Source organism: Pseudorasbora parva, chromosome 21 (genome assembly GCF_024679245.1).
Source record: "Pseudorasbora parva isolate DD20220531a chromosome 21, ASM2467924v1, whole genome shotgun sequence".
NCBI lineage: Eukaryota > Metazoa > Chordata > Actinopteri > Cypriniformes > Gobionidae > Pseudorasbora > Pseudorasbora parva.
In genome coordinates this window covers 29642509-29669189 of record NC_090192.1, presented here as the reverse complement: position 1 = coordinate 29669189, position 26681 = coordinate 29642509, and the positions used below count along the sequence as shown (strand labels likewise).

Genomic DNA, 26681 nt, shown 5'->3' with positions numbered 1-26681 from the left:
TTAATTGGACACCACCTCCTCCGGTACCTTTGAGTCATCTCATGCTGTGCGGTGGAAGTAAATGCGGTTGGCAGTGTAGGGCATTAGGACACTTGCTTGTTTGAATTTAACTAAGTGCAAGTTAAATTAAAAACACACATAATAGATCATTTAGTTTTTTATGTGCAAAACCGTGGCTTGATATTGACGCTAAGTGTAGTGATTCACACGTTTTTATATGCAAATGTAATATTGCATTTTTTTTTTTTTTCAAAGAGCACATCACACCGGCATGATATTGAACAGCTGCGTGGATAAACGAGTATTAGGTGTCAAGTGTAAATCTATTCAATAGGATTACAGAAAGAGAAATTATGGTTGAAAGTCAGGCAATAAATCAAGTCTTCTACGCGTGGCTGTGGTACAGATAGGATCAATAGTCTAGTGAATTGTCTTTGCGTTGAAAATCCAATTCTCGTATCTCATACTTTGGAACGTATTCAAGGTTAATGTTGCTCAGTAATACATGTTATTTCAATGGTATGAGAAAGTCCCATGTACCATGATTGAGTTACTATGGATCTCCTGTATGTGTGTACAACCCATAAAAGCTGAAATGCAGAGCAATTATAGTGCAGCCTGAGTTATGGCTCCCATCAGAAGCTCATTCATTGGCCAATTTAAAACGTACATACTCTACAGTTCAAAAGTTTAGAGTAGGTTTTTTGTTTTGTTTTTTTAATCTTTTTGGAAAAAGTATTTTGCTTACCAATGCTGCATTTATCTGTAAAAAGTTGCTAACTACATTGACTACATTTTACATATTAATGAAATTTTAAAAATACCTATTATATATAATATTTAATTTTATAAATCAATCACATCTGTATTTACCTGGCTCAACAGCTCTTTCAGAGAAATGGTGAATATTTCAACTGACTGTAAGTTATAATAACATTATTTTACATTGCTTTAACTCATCAAAAGAAGTTAAATGAATAGTTGAACAAATTAAAATTACCCCATGATTTACTCACTCAAGTCATCCTATAGGTGTATATGAAATTCTTCTTTTAGACGAATACAATCAGCGTTATATTAAAAATGTCCTGGCTCTTCCAGGCATTATAATGGTAGTGAACGGCTGTGTCTGTTTTGAAGTCCATAAAAGTGCATCTATCCATCATAAAACTGCTCCACATGGCTTATTTGCAAGTTATTTTATATTTTTTTATACGTTTAATGTAATTTATTGACTTGAAATGAAAATGACTTAAAAATCTAAAATGACTTTAAAATTAAAAATCTAAGTTGACTGTACTTTAAAATGGAAGGCAGCAATTTTTTCACAGTGTTGTACATTGACTTTAAAACGTCCTCTTTATGTAGTTTTGGAAAGTCTATCAAAGTGGTTAGTTAAAAATGAATCACAGTAATGAATCAAACTTTCCAACAATAAATATGAGAGAGGATGTATTAAAAGCTTAAAGCAGTATAATGTGAATAGAAAAACTATCCAGCACTATACTTCGTAGGAAAATGAAGCTTGTTATTGAAAAGTTTCACTTTAGAAACAGCTGAGCTAATGGCACGTCAGTAGACAAGAGCTAAATTTTCCAGTTGGGTAGTGCGCATATTAAATAATACTGTTACCGAGGTGATAAAAGCACCAAATTTTACATGAAGCTTCTTTAGGACCTCCTAAATGATTTCAGCCTAGGAGCCCAGCTGAAATATGGAAATTTAGTTTAAAAAAAAATTCATGAAAAACGTTTTTTTTTTCTTTTTTTTTTCTCTCAAATAAAACTTTCAGGGTAATGACCTTTTAAAACCACTGAATAAGCTTACTTTTGTTCATTTGTGCTCAGGCCAGTAGCTCTTCAAAATGATATGTGTAAAATAGAGTACCACGACACCTTAAACCTAAAAAAAACCTCAAAAAGCCCTGTAAAGGCAGAATTATTAAAAAAGCAGCACAAATGTTTAAAGCTGCCGTCTGTAATTTTTTGCTGTAATTGCTGTAATTGCTGTAATTTATACAAACCTCCCCGCACTCTAAGATCAGCTTCTGCCCTTACATTTGTTCTTCCTCGCACTCAGACAACTTGTTTAGGCAGGCTTTTATGTGATTTTAATGTCGTCTGTTGCTATATTGTAGCTTTATTGTTTTTTGTGGATTTTGTAAGGTGTCCTTGAGTGCCATGAAAGCCACCTATAAATAAAAATGTATAATAATAATAATAATAATATGCTAAATCAAAATGTAATAGCTCTGTAACGGATTGCAAAGAGTGCGTAAAGAAGACTAATATATTTAACCATAGACCATGTTAAAAATGTGATGTTTTGGCCAGAAATATCAACATATTCACTTAATCTGGTTTTAATAATCTGCGGATTGGAGTAATTACACTACCCGCTGTGCTGAACACCAGCTTTTACTTTTGTCCCCCTTACGTGCAACCTATTGGAATGTGCGGCTGCATCATTAGTTGGGTTGATAAAATAACAAAATTATATTTTTTAAGTAGAAAATAGTATTTATGTTAAGAGATATAGTGTCTTGAAGATATTATCGTCCATCACGATGTTTTACTGTAAACATTTTCAACTGCCAATTTAGGGGACATCACCCAACCCTAGTTTAGTTATGTAAAAGTTCATAAACATAAATAAACATACAATTTTAACTTAATTGGAAGTTTCATTTGCTTCATTTGGACACTTTATCTTGTGCAGAAACTTGAAAATCGCTGTATTTTAAAGCATATTTAATTGATGATGATAATATGACATGTTACAAAGTTTTTTTTCCGAGGGCTCCTAGGCAAAAATTACATCATACATCCTAAGGAAACACCATGCAAAATTTGGTACTTTTATCACCTTGGTAATGGTATTTTTTTTACTATGACACTGGACTAAAAGGGAACTTGCATGTTTTAATTCTTCCACAACACTGCCAAAATGCTTAAATTATTTAGTTAAATTATACAGTATGAATGTATAGTTTTATATTTTACCTCAGTTATTAGCATGTTAATTGTAACATGTCTTCGGGTTTGGTTATTTTCGTAGGTCCATTTAACCGTAGTGTCCTTAAGTAATATCTTTGTGGTACCCATATTAATTATTTCCTTTATCTTCTGTCTTGATTCTGCAGGCTGATGGCTCTACCTTTCTCCAGATGGGAGCTTCTATAGAGCAGCAAATAAATGCAATGTTCAAAGTGATGGAGGAGTACAACTGGGGTAACTTTGTGGTGATCACCAGTTTGTATCCTGGCTATGAGAACTTTGTGGACTACATTCGCTCCTTCACGGACACCAGCTACTTCCTGTGGGAGCTGCAGGATGTGCTGAGCTTTGAGATGTCCGTGGGGGCCAATGACATCCGCACACGTAGACTACTACAGCAGGTGGACTCGCAGGTATATCTAGTGTACTGTTCACACGAGGAGGCACAGTACTTGTTCAGGATGGCCTCTGATGTGGGGCTTCTGGGGCCTGGATACATCTGGGTTATCCCCAGTCTGGCTGTGGGGAACCCTGAAACGTCCCCTCCTGACAGTTTCCCAGTGGGCGTCATCAGTATTATCACAGACCGCTGGAGGAAAACACTGCGCCAGAGGGTTCGGGAAGGAGTAGCGGTCATAGTAAAAGGGGTGTACAGTTTCCACAAGAACAGAGGATTCCTTCCTGATGGCCACAGTGACTGCAATAGTCCTGCCAAATCGTATGCTAACAATTCCCTCTTCAGGTAAGACTTTTTAAGATTGATAAGTTTAGTAAATGAAAAAGCACCTTTAGATTGTTTGTTAAAATAAGGATTTAAAACTCATGTCTCTCGCACTTTAGCATATAAAAAGAGAACTTATTTTTACAGAAATAATATACTTTAAAATAATATACTTGAGTGTGTACAGAATGGTTTCAGACACTTAATTGCATGTCAATTGCAATTAAGTGAAAATTATTTTTAGTTTAAAAGCAGTTTAAGAACAGTACTCTAGATTTTAGAGTACATCTTTATATGTAAACTAATTTAGTAATTACTTCTGTTGGAATATGGGGTTACACTTTATTTTAAGGTGTCATTGTTACAGTGATTTTCGACAGTACTGAGTCATATTTATGTTCTTGCTATAGGCTTAGGGCAGGATTAGGGTTTGGTTTAGAGTTAGTTGCATGTAATTAATTATGCATTTACTGTATTTACTATGTAAGTACATGTAACAAGGACACTAAAATAAAGTGTAATGAACTGCAGTTGTACATGTGTTTAAATATATTTGTAATTACACATTTCTAATGATAAAGTTTAAGTTATTTACTTTGTTATGCATTGAAAGTGTATTCACTTATGGACCTTTATTTATTTAATATTATATTATCTCCTAATATTATGGTTTATTAATCTTTATCAATATCATGTCATATATATATAAATAATGTTATGGTTTATGGTTTATTAATCTTTATCAATATCATATATATATATATATATATATATATATATATATATATATATATATATATATATATATATATATATATATATATATATATATATACTATACTGTATCATATCATATCATAGATATCCCTTTGGAATATCTGGAGTACTCTGACTGCCAGTAATGTTTTATAAAGCTGTCATATATTTAGTCCTCCCTTGGCCAGAATTGCCCTATTTTTTGTCAAATGTGTTGATCACATCAAATTCAACAGGAAAGTGTGGGTGGCAAATTCCCAAAATCCTCAAAATCCTGACAATTTTAATTCTCACAGCTTAGCTGGCCGCTGGAGATTTCATCATAAACAGCTTTCCAGACAAAACATTGCATTCTTGCGCTTTTTCTTGTGGTCTATCTCCCTTGTAATGAGACTAGGAGATTCTCCAGATTTCCTTGTTAAATCTACCGTTCACCTGGGAGTCACCGTCCTCATTAAATAGTGTTCCAATTGCCTCTCCAAGCTTTCTGTGATCAAGCGTATCAGAGACACATGAGTGACTGGGTTCTCCATCCGGAATGTTCCCAGGCTTCGGTGGTGTTCAGGTGTCTGCCTGTTTCTCTGGCATAAAAAGAAACGTCTGTCGTAAGACAGTTTATAAATCTTTAAAGAACTGGCTTTTCAGACGTGTGAGTAGTTGGGCAGTATCAAAGGATTCATCAGGTGCATGGCAAGAAGGAAGGTATTCTTCTTGGAAAAACGCTATATTAGAAAGATGGTCTGAGGTGATGAGTTAAGATGGGGATGAAGATTGAATAGAAGGCATACTGCATTTGTTTACCCTCATGCTATTTCATGTATTTTCACATGGTTCTTTTCAATTCACAATGAAAACCGATAATGAAAAAAGAGCAATTAATGTAAGTTGTTAACTCATGAATCACTGTTACATGTTGTGAATAGTGAGTTGAACTTGAGAACCAGATCATTGAATGAATCAATTCATTTTCATAAAATCAGAGTTCAACTCATTGACTCAATAATTAAATCTCAGCAGTTGTCAAATTCACAGGAAAGGAAGATTATTGGTTAATAATCTTGAGTTTCCATCTTTTTGTCATGTATTGGTTTATGGGTAATTTTTCATATTTTCAGACAGGTGAACTTTGCACTGCCATTATATGAAAATATAGATGTGGAGTTGTTTTTATTTACTGACAGTCATTTGAAATGACAAGAGTGTGAATTAATGGCAACAGAATGTTCAGAATGTGTGCATATTTGTCTAATACAATACAATCTCTTGGCTAACTGAAATTGAATAGTTCTTTATGAGCTTTGTTTTTTGCAAAGGAGCAATAAATCGCAGAGAAGGTGGATAAGATGGATATAGAGTGGTGTATTCAAGTTCCTCTGAGGATTTTGTTATTGATAGTTGTTAGTCATGTCATGATTTTAGCCATTATCATGAATTATCAATGATGTCTATATAATGATAACTGCTGCTGCAGTCTGTGCATAAGTAAAATTGAATGACATTGTTAAATCCTGCCTCATGTTCTGCTCCACCAGTGGCTGGTTCTATAAGTGAACAATTCGTTTAGTAAAATGTTCAGGTCTATGAGACAAAGAGGATTAAAAGAGAGAGAGAATGAATACTGTAAATGTATTAGTGTCTGTACTCTTTGATTTATATTCATTTGTGGGGGAAAAAAATTATAGGCTTGTATTTGAAATGTCTTCCTTTATCTGCCTAATAGTCTTCTGTCTCATTTCAGAGATGGATAAAATCCAGACAATTGTACAGTCACTTAAAATTCTAATCTACTTTTTTTGGTTTACTAATTTAAAGCTACTAATTTGTTTTACAGACATATGTTAAATGTGTCATGGGAGCATAAGGACCTCTCCTTCAACGCTGATGGCTATCTCACTAATCCTTCCATGGTGATCATTGCTTTGGATCGAGAGAGACACTGGGACAAGGTTAGTCTTATTATTAGAAGGAACAATAATAGTAATAATGTTGAACATTTTTGAGTTTAAGATACAAAGCTGGAATAGGGAACACACACAGAGCTAGAGATACAGTTTCCTAAAGTGTTTTATCTATTCCTTATAGAAGTAAGTGGTTGGAAAGCATATCGGTCTAGCTGGACACCCATTAGAGTAACAACACATAATATAAAGACTGGATAATAATAATAATAAATCATGTCAAGTGACTACATTGAACTTTAGTGACACTAGCAAAGCGCTAGTAACGCCGAGATACCAGGGAATACACAACTTTTTTTTCAGAGATGCATAACTGTTTTCAGCTTTTATAATAAGAAGAAATGTTTCTTGAACAGCATGATAACATGTTTTAATAATGATTTCTAGATCTGTAATCAAATAAATGCAACCTTGGTGAGCATAGAGACTTTCTTTTCCAAAAACAAAAAATCTTACTGAACCCAAACTTTTGAGTGTTAGTGTAAAGAGTAAAGCGTAGAGTAGAATAAAAAGTAGAGTAGAGTAAAAATCGTTGGGACAAACTTTGATGTTGGCTTGACAAAGCCGTATAAAAGTTTTATACGCTTTAAATTTAGTGAAGTGAAAAGAGAAAGAAAAACATTGCTAGTATGAACTAACATGTTTTAGCACATTGGTAGCATGAATTAGCATGTTTTGATAGCATGTTTTAACAGTTTGCTAGAATGAATTAGCATGTTGTTAACATGAATGAACATGTTGCTAGCATTGATTTGTGTTCTGCTTGCATGAATTAGCATATTGCTTGCATTATGTAGCTTGTTGCTAGTATGTTTTAACATGCTAACATGTTTTAACATGCTAGCATGTTTTAGCACATCAACTGTTTTAGCAGAATTGCTGAATTTAGCAGAACTTTGCACTGCTGCCTGAGATCCATCAAAGATCAGACACATTTCCACGTGCATCTTGGAAAAGCGGATGTTTTGAAAGGGCTGAGGCAAGATTTTGTGCACTAATGGTTTAGAGCAAAATAAAATCAAAGGAGCCTTTTACCCCGTGGAGCCTTTAGCCCCGTTGTACCCTACACCAGTGGTTCTCAAACCTGTCCTGGGGACCCCCAACCAGTGCACATTTTGCATGTCTCCCTCATCTAACACACCTGATTCAAATCATCAGCTCATTAGTAGAGACTGCAAGACTTGAATTGGGTTTGTTTGATGAGGGAACATGCAAAATGTGCAATGGTGAGGGGTCCCTAGGACAGGTTTGAGAACCACTGCCCTACACCATGGTTTTCACTGACATGCCTCCAACTCATAAAGGTCAGGGCTTAAAAAAAATCCAGAGCTTCCCACTCATATTTATGATATTGTGGTGGCGCTCATGTGCGTGCAACTTGAAAATACGATCTTTACAGCATGACTTTAACGCACCATAACGTTTTATCATTATTTCACACAATGCTAACATACTGTTAGCATGATAAGTATGTTTTTAACATGACTTAGCCAGGGTTGCCAACTCTCACGCATTTGCCGTGACACACGCTTTCGGGCTCTGTGTCACGCTCTCACGCTGCCCAACTTAAATTGCCAAATCTGCTTTTTATATTAAACAAAGTTAGGCCTATAGATTTTATTATTATTATTATTCAGTTTTAATGCACTAATTAAAGTCAGAGGCATTGAAAAGCAGAGTGGCAACATGCTCTCATCTACCGGCGGCGCTCACAGTCCCATGATACATGGAGCGCTCAATACTTCTAGCGTGGTGTCAATGCATTTGAATGGCTTAACACACAACAACAAGGTACACAACAGTTTCACTCTACAGATGTTTTCAGCAAGTTTTGTTAAGCAGTACATTGATTGCTTAGTGTGCATTGATTATTAAGTCAGCCATATTCATTGGCTCGTTTTATTATGGAGAGTGATAGAGATGCAACATTGTTGACATTGTTATTCTTGTATTTAGCCCTCAGGTATTCATTACTAATTGGTCAAACTAATACTCATTGATGGTCAAATGCGACCATACTCCGTAACTATTTTTCAATCAAATAAGTGTTCTATATTTTAGTTCAATAATGTTTATTGAATATTTTGAAGAGATCTTTTGGTAGGCTATTAAATACTACTTGTGCAATAATTATAGTCAATTAATGACCACTTAAAATATATTTCTTGTAATATTTTTATTATTTATATTTCAATTTGTGTAGTAATTAAGGTTAAAATAGAGAATTCTAATTCAAAGAGGTAAATTAGAGTCATTTTGTTGCTTAAAAAATAATAATGTTAATTTGAAATGCCATTACCCAGTAGGTGCCTTATGGCTCTTTAATAAATATACATGTATCTAATCTAGTTGCTCAAAAACAGTCTTGCATTTGAATAAATATTTAGATGTGATCAAACACTAGATTTCTTTAAATGTGCAATTTTAAAACTTTAATAACTTATGCATCATATTAGGACTTGGTATCCTAATATAAATATAAGCACGCACAAGTGAATATTAATGAATGCAAGCACATATAATTTGACCGTATCAAATAGAAACGTTTAAAATAGTGCTAAAACAAACAATTTTTTTTCTTATTATTATGTACAGTAAGCTATACTACATATGAATTGATACTAAATTAAGTTTGAAATAGACTCCCCACCCACCCCCCAAAAAAATCTCACTCCAACCTGAACATAAAAGTTGGCAACCCTGACTTAGCACATGGCTCAAATTATTAGCATGTTTTTAACATGACTTGGCACATGGCTAAAATGATAAGCATGTTTCATACATGTTATTTTAACACATTGCTGGCAAGTTTATACATTTTTTTACCATGTTGCTAGCATGAATTAAGATGTTGTTATCATGATTAGCTTGTTGCTAGCATGTTTTAGCATGTTTTCCTAGGATAGTCATTAAGCTTTGCTAATGATGGACAGCTTAAATACTCTATAAGTCTTATTGTACAGTGGTTTTTATCCTCTCAATGAAAGTTTAAGACTTTTCATAGTTATGAATTTTAGGTTATGTTTAACGAATGCCAGATCAGTTAGAAAAGGTATAGTAATCCAAGTCAGAACAGGTCAAGTCAACATAAAATTTTGTATTTCCTGGCAAATAAAGTTAGAATTAGAGTACCACATAGAGTACCACACATACACAATACCATATGATTATTATTATGTATAATTTTATGACTTTTTTAAGATATTGGCAGCAAATATCTTATTATAAAATTATACATAAATAGCAAATATTTTACAATAATTATTATACAAAAAGGATCAGAAACGCCTGCCTCACAGACTCCTTCATCCCTTAACATTTATTACCATCCACACCAGGTCATGATGCAATTACACTTGGCTTTCTGAAACAGCACTTTCTTCCTCACATGGCCAGCCCTCCAGCACTTTGGCCTCTGTGATAGGGACATGTGTAGGCCACCTGGCAATGTGTGAACACCACCTGACTACAAAAAGAGATTAGAGGAATAAACAGAGATCAAAATGACATCCAAATTTACATCCGGTCATCATGCCCTCTTCTAGGTGGATTAGAGGATACGGATATTAGAAGATGTGTGTTGTCATCTAAAGCTGCACTAAAAAAATTCACTGTTGATGGCTAGTAGATGACAACTAAATTGAAAGAGATTTTGTTACCTCATTTTGACAGTAGGGTGTAAATGTTTTCTGCAAATTTCAGGGGCTTGATTATATTAACTTTTTTGTGGCACTTGTGTGTGGTATTTAAAAAATCCAGATGTTAAATGTGCTACGATGTAAATGTAATATTTAAATTAGGTAGCCCAAACAAGACTCCTTTGTGTAAATTGTAAAATGTAAATTAGGCTCATTGTACATTTTGTGCCTTATTCACAAAAAACATTGCTTTTTGCCAGGCAAAAATAGCATTGTGCTGTTGTTTGTAGGAATTTAATTTAAAAGAGGTGTTTAGGTACATTTTCTATTGAAATGACAGCAGCTAGTAATTCATCAAATTACGATCAAATGATGGAGAAAACCATTATAATTGGGCATATATCCAGCCATACTGTGTCAACATGTGCTTTTGCGTGTGTCTGGATCGCACTGGTGGAGCAATACTGTGCAGTTCCAGCATAGTATGCTGGCTTTTGCTCTATTAAGCATGACATGCAAATAGTGTTTTTGCAGGTGCAATTGCTGATTTGCATAATTCCTTTAGTAAATTAAGCACTAAAACAATACAGACAGTGTGTGCAAATAAACTGCACAATTAGTGGGAGCAAATCAACAAGTGCATGACAAGTAGATTTGTGTGTGAAGGAGCCGCAAAGAGCTTGTTATTTTTGAAAAGTTTTGATAGATTTTTTTTTCTTTAGTCTTTAGTTTTAACTCCCGCCTCTGGCCTTCATGGCTCACCTGACCCCCCTCTGTGTGACATAACAGTTTATCTATATCTGGTCACCTTGCTCTGTAGCCCCTCTCACGCTCCCATTGACACTCTCTGCACCACCTCACTTTCCCATGCTGTGCACACCCTGCTCATGTTGTGTGCTGAAGTCATTAGCGAGATGAATCATTGCTTCCCTTTTTTAAAGTGCAGGCATACTGACAGCACAGAGACTGTTTTTCTCTGCTGGTACCATGATAGTATCTCCAAGACAGACAAAGCCCAAATGACACAGATCAGACTGGGAAACAGTGCTTTCGGAAAACTTCCTTGTGCATCTGTGCTATTAGTGCGTTTTGAAGGAAATGTAAGGAAATTGGTTTTGCTTCAGGACCGAGATGTTTTGCATTGGACATCACACGCATTTATTGTCCAAAAGTAAACAAAAACAATGGCATCTTCTGTCTAATTTGGCTAGGTTCTGACAAATATAGAGTTTGATAGAACACTCGCCTTTGACGTCAACAAATACAAAATTTTGTCATGAAACTCTAGATGGTGCTGGCTGATCCAAGTCCTTAAAGGTGCCCTAGAATGATTTGAAACAATATGTTAAATTGTTCTCTGATATCTACATAGAGGATATGTGGTTTATTTAAGGCCAAAAATTGTCCAGATACAGTTTTACAGGTCCATTTACAACCCTAGAAATTGTCCCAAGGATGTAATGTTTTTGCCTTATTTGGAAGCGTCATGAATATTAATGTTGAGCTCTGCTCTGATTGGCTTATTTCAGCAGTTCACAGCTCACAGAAGTTCAGTTGCTCAGTGAAGCAGCTCGTGAGTTCTGACCGTCCTGACAGAACACAGACCGACTGAATGACACTTTAAGCAAAACATCTCAAATGGAGATTGCTGAAATGCAGCTTACTTGTTTATTGATTCTTGTTTATTGGTGTTTTCAGATCATCCGCGCACGAGAGAGAGCTCACGTGCATACGGTTGCCAGATTGTACATGTTTAGGTAAAACACCGGATAGTGTACGGGTTCTTTTCACAGAAAAGCTCTGTTTGGGGGATTTAAATTAGTGAAACCGCACGACCGCTCTTCTTTTCCAAACCAAAACCAGTGATTTTAGACTCGTCTTTTTTCGTCAACAATATTGCATGTTTATATAACGTTAGTCACAATGTAGGCTACGCAGTGACTTTGATGTACTCTTAAATGCAAGCATGCAAAAACATCATACTTACATTCTCAAAAATATAAATATATATATTTTTACAAAATGAATAGCATTGTCAAATGCTGTGATGCAGAACATCATGCAGTGAGAGACTCGTTTAGGCGGTTCAGAGTCGATTCTTTCTTTTGGGAGACAATAACTTTATTTATTTATCGTGCATGTAAGGGAATATTCAAAAAACCATAATAGGGGCACTTTAAGAAACCCTTCACCTTCCCCAGCTCCACCTCTATAGATCTGTTATGGGTAATTCATGTATGCTATTTTTTACAGCAGCAGCATGTCTTACTTGCTCACAGCAGCATGTTGTGTATGTATTGGTAGTAGCAAGTCCCATACTTGCTCAGGCGCAGAAGCAGAAATAACAGCAACAACAGTAGCAAATCTATCCAGTGGTTTTATTCATATGGATCAGTGGTTTGGACAGACATTGACTTTTGAAAATCTCAGCTGAAGAATCCCAGATATGCTAGGCAGCAAAACATAATAGGCTATTCCAAATAACATATATCTACTCCAACCGAAATCTGGTTTGCGCCTCAGAACGAGAATAGAATACCCTGTTATTACAACCATTATAGTCTGCTGAATTACTATACCTCTCACTTTCACTACACAGCCTATTTCAGTTGCTGGTCTGAAAGTGCTCACTAAAACAGGTATAGACAGAAATAACTGCTGGGCTTTGTCTGGATTCATTCTTTATACATAAAGAACAATTTCTATGACACTGTCTTCATTTAATGTGCGAATAAAATGTTCTTTAATGCTTTTGTCGTCATTGCTAATGATCAGATGTGATGTGCCAACAGGCTGTCATGTTATCCACACCTGGAGTCTAGAGATTGAATCTATTTGTTCTGCTGAAGTTTATGAATGATTCTTCAATAAATCCCTGTTGCTGAGGCTTATCACGCTCACTTCCCCTCACAGCTAATACCATAACCAAACATGGATTACAATTCCCAAGCTGAAAAGCCTCTGCTGCATTTGGGAAAGGCTGTCAAACAGCTGCTGCACAATTAGTGGCAACACTTTCCTGAGCTTTCCTGTCTTTTGCCTTAAAAGGATATGCAACAGTGCATCCATCTTTAGCTCTTTTACATTTTTCTTAAAATTGTTGCTCAAAATTTGTAGCAGAGGTTACACCTTGAAGAAGCAGTCAGGTAATAATAACCCTAGCTAATGGACTGCAGATTTTAAATGGAGGAGTGTATGTTCTTCTCTCATGTAACTTTAAAAGAGGGTCACAGAGGTCGACAGCAGGTTCGTACTTCTCCCCCCTTGGTATTGGGTGTGACACATGGATTCTTGGAAATTTTTTGCAGAGGCAGCCCTGAGACAGACTCTCCATAGTCTCTTTTAAGCTGAGCTGGACCAGTGGTTTGAGCTCTCTCTGGATAATAGGGCTTTTCCACAGTCTACAAACAGCTCCGTAAAGATTCCCCAAGAGCCTCTGAGCCCTGGGAGATTTACGGCTTTCTGCAACACCTTCATTACTGAAGTAGGATAAATTCTAACCATTATTACAAATTCATTTCATCTTCTGAGGGAAAATCTAAAAAATAAGGGCATAAATGAGAAAAACATAAGACAGCTTTGGGATATTTGATTATACATCACAATGATGGTGCGACAAACAAATTATTGTATTGAACAGCAGATGATAAATACAACATACCCGTGAGGACACCATTATAACTCCTGTCATTTGTATATCACGCAATTTTAACTTTATATCTCACAATTCAGGCTTTATTTCTCACAATTCAGGCTTTATATCTCACAATTCAGGCTTTATATCTCACAATTCTGACTTTATATCTCACAATTCTGACTTTATATCTCGCAATTCTGACTTTATATCTCACAATTCTGACTTTATATCTCGCAATTCTGACTTTATATCTCACAATTCAGGCTTTATATCTCACAATTCAGGCTTTATATCTCACAATTCAGGCTTTATTTCTCACAATTCAGGCTTTATATCTCACAATTCAGGCTTTATATCTCACAATTCAGACTTTATATCTCACAATTCAGGCTTTATATCTCACAATTCAGACTTTATATCTCACAATTCTGACTTTATATCTCACAATTCTGACTTTATATCTCACAATTCAGGCTTTATTTCTCACAATTCAGACTTTATATCTCACAATTCTGACTTTATATCTCACAATTCTGACTTTATATCTCGCAATTCTGACTTTATATCTCACAATTCTGACTTTATATCTCGCAATTCTGACTTTATATCTCACAATTCAGGCTTTATATCTCACAATTTAGGCTTTATATCTCACAATTCAGGCTTTATATCTCACAATTCAGGCTTTATATCTCACAATTTAGGCTTTATATCTCACAATTCAGGCTTTATATCTCACAATTCAGGCTTTATATCTCACAATTCAGGCTTTATATCTCACAATTCAGACTTTATATCTCACAATTCTGACTTTATATCTCACAATTCTGACTTTATATCTCGCAATTCTGACTTTATATCTCACAATTCTGACTTTATATCTCGCAATTCTGACTTTATATCTCACAATTCAGGCTTTATATCTCACAATTCTGACTTTATATCTCACAATTCAGGCTTTATATCTCACAATTCTGACTTTATATCTCACAATTTAGGCTTTATATCTCACAATTCTGACTTTATATCTCACAATTCAGGCTTTATATCTCACAATTTAGGCTTTATATCTCACAATTCAGGCTTTATATCTCACAATTCAGGCTTTATATATCACAATTCAGGCTTTATATCTCACAATTCAGACTTTATATCTCACAATTCAGGCTTTAAATCTCACAATTCAGACTTTATATCTCACAATTCTGACTTTATATCTCACAATTCTGACTTTATATCTCACAATTCTGACTTTATATCTCACAATTCAGGCTTTATATCTCACAATTCAGGCTTTATATCTCACAATTCAGGCTTTATATCTCACAATTCAGACTTTATATCTCACAATTCAGGCTTTATATCTCACAATTCAGGCTTTATATATCACAATTCAGGCTTTATATCTCACAATTCAGGCTTTATATCTCACAATTCAGGCTTTAAATCTCACAATTCAGACTTTATATCTCACAATTCTGACTTTATATCTCACAATTCAGACTTTATATCTCACAATTCAGGCTTTATATCTCACAATTCAGGCTTTATATCTCACAATTCAGGCTTTATATCTCACAATTCAGGCTTTATATCTCACAATTCAGGCTTTATATCTCACAATTCAGGCTTTATATCTCACAATTCTGACTTTATATCTCACAATTCAGGCTTTATATCTCACAATTCAGGCTTTATATCTCACAATTCAGGCTTTACATCTCACAATTCTGACTTTATATCTCACAATTCAGACTTTATGACTCACAATTCTGACTTTATATCTCACAATTCAGGCTTTATATCTCACAATTCAGGCTTTATATCTCACAATTCAGGCTTTATATCTCACAATTCAGGCTTTACATCTCACAATTCAGGCTTTATATCTCACAATTCAGGCTTTATATCTCACAATTCAGGCTTTATATCTCACAATTCTGACTTTATATCTCACAATTCTGACTTTATATCTCGCAATTCTGACTTTATATCTCACAATTCTGACTTTATATCTCACAATTCAGGCTTTATATCTCACAATTCTGACTTTATATCTCACAATTCTGACTTTATATCTCGCAATTCTGACTTTATATCTCACAATTCTGACTTTATATCTCACAATTCAGGCTTTATATCTCACAATTCAGGCTTTATATCTCACAATTCAGGCTTTACATCTCACAATTCTGACTTTATGACTCACAATTCTGACTTTTTAATCTCACAATTCTGACTATATATATCTCACAATTCTGACTTTATATCTCACAATTCAGGCTTTATATCTCACAATTCAGGCTTTACATCTCACAATTCTGACTTTATGACTCACAATTCGGACTTTATGACTCACAATTCTGAGTTTATATCTCACAATTCTGACTTTATGACTCACAATTCTGACTTTATATCTCACAATTCTGACTTTATGACTCACAATTCAGACTTTATGACTCACAATTCTGACTTTATATAACGCAATTCTGACTTTATATTTCACAATTCTGACTTTATATCTCACAATTCTGACTTTATATCTCACAATTCAGGCTTTATGACTCACAATTCTGACTTTATATCTCACAATTCTGACTTTATGACTCACAATTCTGACTTTATATCTCACAATTCTGACTTTATGACTCACAATTCTGACTTTATATCTCACAATTCTGACTTTATATCTCACAATTCTGACTTTATGACTCACAATTCTGACTTTATATATTACCTAAATTAAGGTCCCCATGAGGAAACAAGCTTATAAATCATACAGAACTTTTTTTTCTCTTTTTTTTATGTAAAAATGCAGAAACTTTCCTGTGATGGGTAGGTTTAGGGGTAGGGTTAGTGTTAGGAGATAGAATATACAGTTTGTACAGTATAAAAAACATTACTTCTATGGAGAGTCTCCACAAAGATAGTAAACCAGACTTGTGTATGTGTTTTAACCTTTCCTTTGTTCATTTCATGAGGTTTTATCCATATTTAAGCCTCTTCTGAAACCCTCCACAGGTAGGAAACTACGAGGGAGGGATTCTACAGGTCCGCTACCCTGTATGGCCTCGTTATGGCAGCTTCCTGGAGCCTGTGTCTGACAACCGCCATCTGACCGTGGCCACGCTGGAGGAAAGGCCTTTCGTCATTGTGGAGAGTGTTGATCCTGCCACAGGGACTTGTGTGCGCAATACTGTGCCATGCCGTCGGCAGTCCAACCGGACTGAAAGGTACCCCTGTGAATGTGACTTCAAAAGGTCAACATCTGTTGCTGTTGTTTATGAAGGTATTCATCAAATGGGGTTGTTTATGAGAGATCTAGAAAATTTCATAAAGAGCATAGTCTCTCTCCACAGTACATCATCCTCTTTCTGCTGCACATGCAAATGTTCTATTTGATTACATTGATCTTTAAAATGAATTGTCTCTTATTAAGGTGAGCAATAAAGAGTGTCCACTGGATGGATTGTACCTAGTACAAGGATAATAGGTGCCCATTAATAATTATAAGAAAAAGCAGCAGCAACCTTTTCACTTTCAAGAATGAGTCACCATATAAAACACAAACAAGAACATTTGAAACCGAGAAAGAGGTTTACTAAACTTTAGTTGCAAACGTCTACCGTTTAATAGTATACTACAATATCCAGTCCATTCTATAACTATAGTACATACCACTGATTTATATAATATTTGCCTGATATTTTTATATTAGACGGCAGAGCTGGGGGGAGGAACAGATTGCTAATTAAAAAGAAAAGTCTAATATAGCCTACACAAACCTGGCAAACATCCCCATTTAGCAATATGCCATCAGATTCACTTAGCATATGCAACTTGTTATAGTTCAGCAAGCATATTACACACTTTATTGGGATGTTGCGTCTGTGAGCTTGTAGAGAGTTTAAGATGAAGCTAATTACAGTATCTTAATGGAGTATTTAAAGGGATAGTTCACCCGAAATAGGAAATAGGGAAAAATTCTTGAGTGCAACTCGTTGACTTAATGAACTGGTCGTAGCAGTTCTCAAGTTAACAGCTCACTAATGTTGAAGATTATCAGAGAATAACACAATAAATTCTTTGTACAAAGCTATAAGATCTGATAAAAAACACCAAAGAACTGCCTTCTTTGGTGTTTTTTAAAAAATAAATAACTAAATTTTTTTAGTAATAGAACCATTGTTATGTGGTAAAATTGCAATGGTTCTTCAGATGTTTTCCTTTTGTGATCCACGTCAAAAAAAAAAGAAGTTTGGAAGTGTTCCCAGATGCTTAATGAACCTACAAAACCCTGCCATGAAATAGAAAGGTGCTGAAATTAAAGGGGTACTTCAGCACTGGGAAGATGAATCTGTATTTAAACTGGGTCATCAATGTAGTAGAAATGTGAAATTATTTTTGAATTTGGTGCCTTCTAGACTGAGAAAAGACAGAAAAGGTATTTTGTCTCATGGGGATGAAAGACTACAATTCCCAGAATGCTTCGCTGCCCTGTGAGGCCATCCCAAAGCCACCTACTGGATTACTGTGACTGAGTTGGAGAAGCCACTACAATTAAAAACTGAATGTGTCTGTTCAGTATAATGAGGGAGTCACCGCGCGAGTATCACAGCACTGAGCACTAACTGCAGGAGTGAGATAAATGAGCTGAATGAGATCTCATGATGAGAGCTGAGGTAATCGCGACTACACTCGCGGCATACATTCACAACGCGAGTTCAGTCCGGCGCGTTTCAGTTCATGCCTTTGCAAGCTTAAAGGGATACTTCACCGTTTTTTCATATTAAACTATGTTATTCCCTTAACTAAGATGAGTTGATACATACCTCTGTCGTCTGAGTGCGTGCACTTAATCTCTCTGAGGCGGGGTGACATTCTGATAGCATTTAGCTTAGCACACTAATCACAGTTCATTCCTATGGAACCAAACAGAGATCAAGTTAGAAGCAACCAATCAACTCCACGTTTCCCCTATTTAAATACAGTTACACGAATAGTTGGACGATCAAGTATGGTGACACAAAATAATACGTGGCGCTTTTTTAACCGAGTTAAAAAGGAGAACTATAATGTATGGCGGAATAGCACTTCTGAGAGTACTTCAACTCGGCGCAGTAAAAAGTCCCGGCCGAAACATCTTCCCTCACATCTCCCCCTCCCTCTCTCATTTCCGTAAATAGAACCAACGTGACCTGCACGCCTGCATCAGTAGTAGTTTGAGCAGAGTTGACGAAGTACCAGTTTGTAGGAAGATAGTTTGAACAATCATGGTTATAATGTGCGTAGTAAAGGGTTGTGAGAACAAGGCGAAGGTATTTAGTGCCGTCATGTTTCACCGATTTCGGCAGAAAGCTTGGTTAGCTGATTTGAACATTAATGCAACAACATCGCTGGAGATTCTGAAGAAATGGCGTGTTTGCTCCGAGCATTTCACATATTACCATATTGACATTAAAGCTTATAGTGTAAGGGGAGTTTTTATGTTTATTTTCTCACTGCGGTTGCAGGTTTCTATATTGAGAGGTTCATCTCATAAAATCTGTTTGTTTGTTTTTATGATGTTCTCGTGAATGTTCCATCTGTAATATTAAACGTTGCTATGTTAAAGTATACTAATATTGGCTTTTGTCTTTTACTTAAGATCACTTGGAAAGCTGACACAGTGCCTGTTGATTTGGTGACACTAAGTTATAACGTTACACTACGGGCTTAGGCTTATACTTCATTTTTATTTCTGAGCTCACTTCTCAAGTGCATCAAACAGTCAAAAACTCTGTATTGCCTGTCTCACAAGCGCACTGATTTCGCAGCAAAGTTACTTGTGTTTACTAGGTTAAACAACAGTTTGATAAGCTAAGGTTACTGCCACCTGCACTTCAGGACAACCAAATACCATGCAAACGGACACTTACAGTGTTAGGTGATGATCCACTTTGTTGTGTTCTTGCTTTGATTATTGTCGGTGTGGCAGAATCCTTTAGGCGTAATCCTGTGGAGGTATAGTCCGCCTGTGTGACATGCTTGGAGCAAACACGCCATTTCTTCAGAATCTCCAGCGATGTTGTTGCATTAATGTTCAAATCAGCTAACCAAGCTTTCCGCCGAAATCGGTGAAACATGACGGCACTAAATACCTTCGCCTTGTTCTCACAACCCTTACTACGCACATTATAACCATGATTGTTCAAACTATCTTCCTACAAACTGGTACTTCGTCAACTCTGCTCAAACTACTACTGATGCAGGCGTGCAGGTCACGTTGGTTCTATTTACGGAAATGAGAGAGGGAGGGGGGAGATGTGAGGGAAGATGTTTCGGCCGGGACTTTTTACTGCGCCGAGTTGAAGTACTCTCAGAAGTGCTATTCCGCCATACATTATAGTTCTCCTTTTTAACTCGGTTAAAAAAGCGCCACGTTTTATTTTGTGTCACCATACTTGATCGTCCAACTATTCGTGTAACTGTATTTAAATAGGGGAAACGTGGAGTTGATTGGTTGCTTCTAACTTGATCTCTGTTTGGTTCCATAGGAATGAACTGTGATTAGTGTGCTAAGCTAAATGCTATCAGAATGTCACCCCGCCTCAGAGAGATTAAGTGCACGCACTTAGACGACAGAGGTATGTATCAACTCATCTTAGTTAAGGGAATAACATAGTTTAATATGAAAAAACGGTGAAGTATCCCTTTAACTTTCATAGAAATTAATTTGAGAAGTTAAAAGACTTACATTGCTCACCATAGCTCCGTTTAAATGAGTGCCTGTAGCTGAGCTGAGCTCTGAGTGTGATCTCCATCCCCCATGCGCGGGTTCAAAACATGCGGAAATGGCTCCCTCTGCTGGCTGTAGTCTTCAGCCTTTGGCCAAACATTCCTCCTACGATGCAAATATCATCAATTTCCATCATAGCAGGAATTTTTCCAGAAATATAATGCATAAATCTCTTGTCTCAGGGGGATATGAGGGGGGAAAGCACAATCATTTGCATATACTCCAGGATTTCTACTGATACAAAGCCATATGCTAATCGCTGAAGTAACCCTTTAAGCGGTAGTTGGAGTAATTTGTCATAGACCTATGAATGTATACATACATACACATACATATGAGATCCACTATATATTTACTGTCAAGCTGAGACTGGATTAGTTACATATGTTGGCTTTAAAATGGTTTAGTCCTGTCTAGCAGCGATGCACTCTACCTCTTTTATGAGAACATCCCCTTATAGCAAAGAAGACTGTTAAAAAGTCTTACTTGAATTTTTTTAGTCTTTCTAAAAATGGAAATGAGAAACAACTTAAGCACCTTGGAGGCTCCCAAACTCAGCTACTTAATTTCCATGCTCTCATTGAATGCCAGCAAGTCTCATCTTCATTTACCAGAGGGCTTAATGATTTAAACAGAAGCTCAATGGATTGAAGACCCAAACCTATTATTAGGAATTGTTTTGCTCATTCCAGCAATTAATCCCTCAACCCTCCTTGCCCTAGGCATAAACTTGCCATTTGTGATCCTTGATCACAGTAATTTGCTTTCCTTTGTCGGTAGAATTCCTAGACATGAACAGTAAAATAGTGTAATTCCAAAAGTTGGTTCCTCCAGGTAAATGAAAGCAGATTCCTTCAATTGGTGGTAACACATGATGAGTGAGGAGTGTGTCATGCAGAGAGAGAGAGAGAGAGAGAGAGAGAGAGAGAGAGAGAGAGAGAGAGAGAGAGAGAGAGAGAGAGAGAGAGAGAGAGAGAGATGACAGGCTCATTATGGCTCCATGCTGAGAGGAGAGAGTGTAAATAAATCATAAAGCAGAGTAATCACCCCTTGGGGAGCGTGTGATGGCTGAAGGGGAAACAATGATCAATAACCGTAATGGTGACGTTCTGCTCTGGGCCCATCACACACCTTCATGCTAATTGGCACCCATGTTCAGAAAGTTCTGGAAAGTGTGACAACTGCTTTTAATTGGACCTGAGTTAACAATGTAAATTTTATGTTGGAATGAATTTATGGATTTATTATACAATGATTCCCAAGTCTTGTCTACCAATGTGTTTTATACACGTTAATTAGACATTTATACAAATGGGAAAACTATTTCTAAGGATTTAAAAGTAAGTTTATACCAAAATATGGTTTGGGAGACCAGGGTTTATTTTGACAAACACAGAGGTTTCGCGTCAAAAGTCCAATTACACAAACACATGTTTTCTCTAGCACTGGCTTTGCATATTGAGAATTCTCTCCTTGAAGGGATAGTTCATGCAAAATGAAAATGTTTTCAACATTTACTCACCCCCAAGTTGTTCCAAACCTGATAAAAGGTTTTAAAGAATGTTGGTAACCAGACAGTTCACGTCCATTAACCTAGTATTTTTCTCCCTACTATAGAGTTCAATGGCTACTGTTTAGTAACCAAAATTCTTAAAAATATCTTCTTTTGTGTTCAACAACGTGAGGGTGAGTAAATGATGACAGAATTTTCATTTTCAGGTCAACTATTCCATACATTTTTACATAATTTTGTCTTAATGTATCACTTCCATACATTAAAGGTCACCTATTATGTAAAATTCACTTTTAAACATAAATGTGTGTTGGCAATATGTGAACATAACCACCCTATAATGATAAAAATCTACCCAGTGTTTTTTTTTTTAAATCCACATAAATCAGTGGATTTAATTTAGTTCAGAACCCACAAGCGAATTAAGTGTTTTGTTTTTGGATATAAGAATGTACATAGCAGTCATCATTTACTCCCAAAATCTGAGCCACCGAAGACACAGTGGATTACTTTTGTTTTTGAAGGCAGTGCACCTCAAAATGTACCTAAACTCATATCAATATTTCACTTTGATATGCTGCTACTGCTTCATACACTCCAGACTGCTTTGTGGACGAGGGGCAATACAAGGCAGGCTTTGCTAAAAAGTTTTTTCTCAAGGATGGATTTGTACCAACTGTTCGTGATCCAGCTTACAGTCTCCAGAACGATATGCCTCATCATCTTTTGTGTGAAGTACAATAAAACTCATCAGTAAAGTTTTGGCCATCATTCAGACAGGGTCCTCTACAACATGCTTGTACTAATAGTGGATAAAAGCAAGATGACAAATAAGTTATAACCGTAATGAAACAAAACTATCTGTTCAGAAGGCATTATTGTGACTCTGGTTCGAACTGTACACCGCTACTGACTGTTTCTGTTGTGACATTGTCTTGACACTGAAGCATGAGCTCTTGAAGCTCCGCCCTCTTCTTGAAAAGGGGGCCGGAGGCACCAGCTCATTTGCATTGAAAGGGATACCGTTTAATGCTGTAAAAAATTATCTGTGGGTTATTTTGAGCTAAAACCTCACAGGGAACACCTGAGACTTATTTTACATCTTGTAAAAAAGGGCATAATAGGTGCCCTTTAAGACAAGATCCAGCACATACTACCGTCCTACATGATGTTGTTTTATAGAATTAATCTGGTCGCAAAATCAATATTTAACTCTTTCCCCGCCAAACCTACTCCATCTGTTTTCGATCATGGCTCTGAATCTGATCTAAATTCAGTCTTTTACAAAAACTTGTTTTTCTCAGATTTTTGTTCAAAATGTTGCTATTTTATGAGTGTTGAGTGTACTAAAGTGTTGGTTAAAAAAAATGAATGCATGAACCTAGAATAAAAGTTTTTTTTTTTTTAAAGAAGAGGGTCAGCTCTTTCATTTGATATATTGCATGCTTAGATATTCATAAAACAAAATATTCTATGGGCCATTACATTTTTGTGAAAATGAAAGAAAATAAACTGCCAGTGACTGGCAACTTTTTTTTTAAACACTGGCGGGGAGAGAGTTAATGTTACCTTCATTTTTTGAATAAATTACATGTAAAAAATAAAATGTTCATTTACATTTTAAAAAAAAGGACAAAATATTTTAAATGGTAATAATAAATGTTTTAAAAAATTCAGTATTTTTGAAAACAAAAAAAGTAGCCATGTTGAGCATAAGAGACTTCTTTCAAAAACGTACAGAACCCAAACTTGGTGGTGTAGTGTGAACTAGGTCTCCTCTATATATGGTATACTCTTTCTAAAGCTCAGAGCACCAGCAGTCACTGGCATTTATGATGCCATGTATATCAAGGTCAGCAGACTGTGGCACTAATGTGGCGCTGTGTTTGGATATGAAATGCATTAGTCTACCACAACCAGATCAATGTGCTACACCCATTTCTGAAATAGATAGGTCAAGCCACTGTACATCTCTCATCCAGCGGTTTTACAATAACTGACAATAATAAGAAAGATCCATAGGACTCAATGTACTGTAATTAACTTTGTTTAAAGAAAAAATAATTGATTGGCGCTCCATAGCCAGCAGAGGTGTTTGTGTCCATTATACCACCAAACTAATGCACTTTGTCCTTCTGTCCCTTGTGCTTCGTGTGTGTTTGTGTTTGTTTGACTGATTAAATGTCTCAACCTTAATTCACAGCCCACTTAACCCAAACCGCCAGCTCCGTTTGTAGGTGGTGAGACAGGCTAGAAAAGAGACAGGCTTGTTTATGTTATGTCCAGATCGCTTGCAGAGGCAGACTCTCATCTTTCCAAACACTTCATTTGTCTTTCTTTGTTATGGTTGCTGCCAGTGCTGCACACCCTGCATTGCCGGCCCTCCGCCCCAAATCCACTCCCCGTACAGCTCATTACGCAGGAGGTCTGGGGGAGGTTAGAGGTGATGTATCATTATTGCTCTCAGAGTTTCTCTGCTCAGTGCCTCCAGCATCTAACGGTTAATGGAGGCCATCGCTTTTTTTGAACATTTTATTGTGAATGCTCACAACCAAGCATTACTTTAGATTCTGGGCTATGGGTTTTTAAATCACAGCAGTTTGCTGAAGAGAGCAGTGTTTATTTGCTTTTTGTAAGCATATTGAAGTCATTTTTTCTTTTCTTTTTTGTTTTTAATGTGTGATAACACATTGAAACATGCCAAATTGTACGGACAATTTTGACTGGGCTGTCATACAAAGAAATTATTAAAACATGCAGAGAAACAAGATAATATTAATAACTGATTATGCTGTAGTTGATGTATGCTTTTTTTGCATGGTATAATAAAACCTGTGATAGTTGCCTTTTTTGCCAAATCATATATACCATAAAATACCATAACCAAGTTTAATGTTTGGCTCTTCCCTCATATTTAAAATATCATACAAATATGAAATATTGTCCTCTTATTTTGATGGTTTAATCAAACTTGTAGGGTTATTAAAAACAAATATTCCTTTTGGCCACTACTGTAGATGCCATTTTACCTCTGTGTCTATATTATTCCAGTTATAATTAATTATTCTTTCTGTCAGTAATCTTTCTTTCAGATGTGTGTCACACCATATGTTTTGCCCTAGAACCATGTGTTTGATTGTCTTCACCAAATGTTCAGTGGGAGCATGTCAATCTTAACCTTTTTAAACTATGGTTCCTAAATGGGTTAAAGGAAATTTAGTTACCGCAAAATAAAGTTTTGCCATTATTTAAACCTATATGATCTTCTGCAGGTATTTGGATTTTGAGTTTTCATTCAAATTTCAAATAGGACATTAAAGCACTATTATTTATGTTAGTAGTAACAATTTTTTGACATAAATTCTCACATAAAACTATCGTTTGGCTTCTGAATGCTTGAAATATAGCATACAACTTGCTTGGAACAATTTTTCACTTCGAAGTGAACTATTACCTCAAAAAAAAAAAAGATTAAAAATTTGACTAAATGTTTAACTTGTGTATATATATATCTTTTGTGCAGTATAACCGGTCACACTGAGCCTTACACCAAACTCTGCTGCAAAGGCTTCTGCATAGACATACTAAAGAAGCTCTCACGCACCATCAAGTTTTCATACGACCTTTATCTGGTCACCAATGGGAAACATGGCAAGATGGTTCGTGGCGTCTGGAATGGGATGATTGGAGAGGTATGAAATGGCACATTCTCTCTTTCTCTCTTTTTCTCACATAAACGCACTCACACTTCAAACATGTCAACAGTTCAGAGCTCATGGGAAATGAGCTAAATTAACATCTGAGAATATAAAAATAAAACGGCTTACAGTGTGATACAAAAAAATAAATCAGCTTCCTATGACAGTGTCAACGCGTTTTTCCTAGAATTACTCACACCCTGTTTTCTTTCTGTATTTAACAGATCTCCTTAAACCTCCAAATATTGCAGCTAAAGTTGTTAAGAGCATTCATGGGAGCATAACTGGCTTTAAAAGCGATCTCGACACATTCCATCCTGTGACCTCCTGCTGCGTGTAGTGTCACTTAATCCGGTGGTTTAGTGTCTTCCACAGCTGCTGATCGGTTCTCATCACCTGCATCTGCTCACACGCTGATGAGTTTAAAGATAGCGAACCCACGCTCCGCATACAAGACTTGAGTGCTTTTCATATTGCGAGAGAAATAGATCATTAAATGAGATAAATAATTATTATATAATAGCAAGACAGAAATTCCGGGCTGACGTGAGTGTGATATAAGGAATTTTCATTCATAAGCCTGATTGCGGGTGGCGGCAAAACAAATCTGTCAATGATTTGCGATGTTAGCTATTTGCAAAGATGTATAATGAGACCTGGTGATTCATGGCCATTTCCATTCCTTGACGAAATTGGAATCTGGAAACCAGAGGCTAATAACAACAAGTCTTAATTGTGAAATCAAATTTTGTTTAAAGTTCAAACTATGTCAGGTTTATAGTTTGCATTAACCCACTGTTAACACTTTAGTTTATGGTCCAATTCTCATGATTAACTAGTTGCTTTGGCTGTTTATTAGTACTTAAAGTGATGCCTTATTCTGCATGACCATATTCTACATCCCTTAATCCTACCCAATACCTAATCTTACTAACTATTAATAAGCAGTAACTAGTTTATTGAGGCAGATTTCGCAGTTAATAGTT

At 36.0% G+C, this 26681-nt stretch overlaps 1 protein-coding gene across 8 annotated transcripts in view; it reads left to right on the top strand.

Annotated features, from left to right (window-relative positions):
- Positions 1–26681, top strand: part of grin2cb (glutamate receptor, ionotropic, N-methyl D-aspartate 2Cb) — a 72063-nt gene that overhangs the window by 31023 nt on the left and 14359 nt on the right. For all 8 annotated transcript variants that reach the window (XM_067429460.1, XM_067429454.1, XM_067429459.1 and 5 more), the window contains 4 exons: positions 3143–3738; positions 6305–6419; positions 16728–16939; positions 25521–25689. In XM_067429460.1, coding sequence (XP_067285561.1) covers positions 3167–3738; positions 6305–6419; positions 16728–16939; positions 25521–25689 — 1068 coding nt within the window. In that variant the 5' untranslated portion in view covers positions 3143–3166. The remainder of the gene's footprint in view (positions 1–3142; positions 3739–6304; positions 6420–16727; positions 16940–25520; positions 25690–26681) is intronic.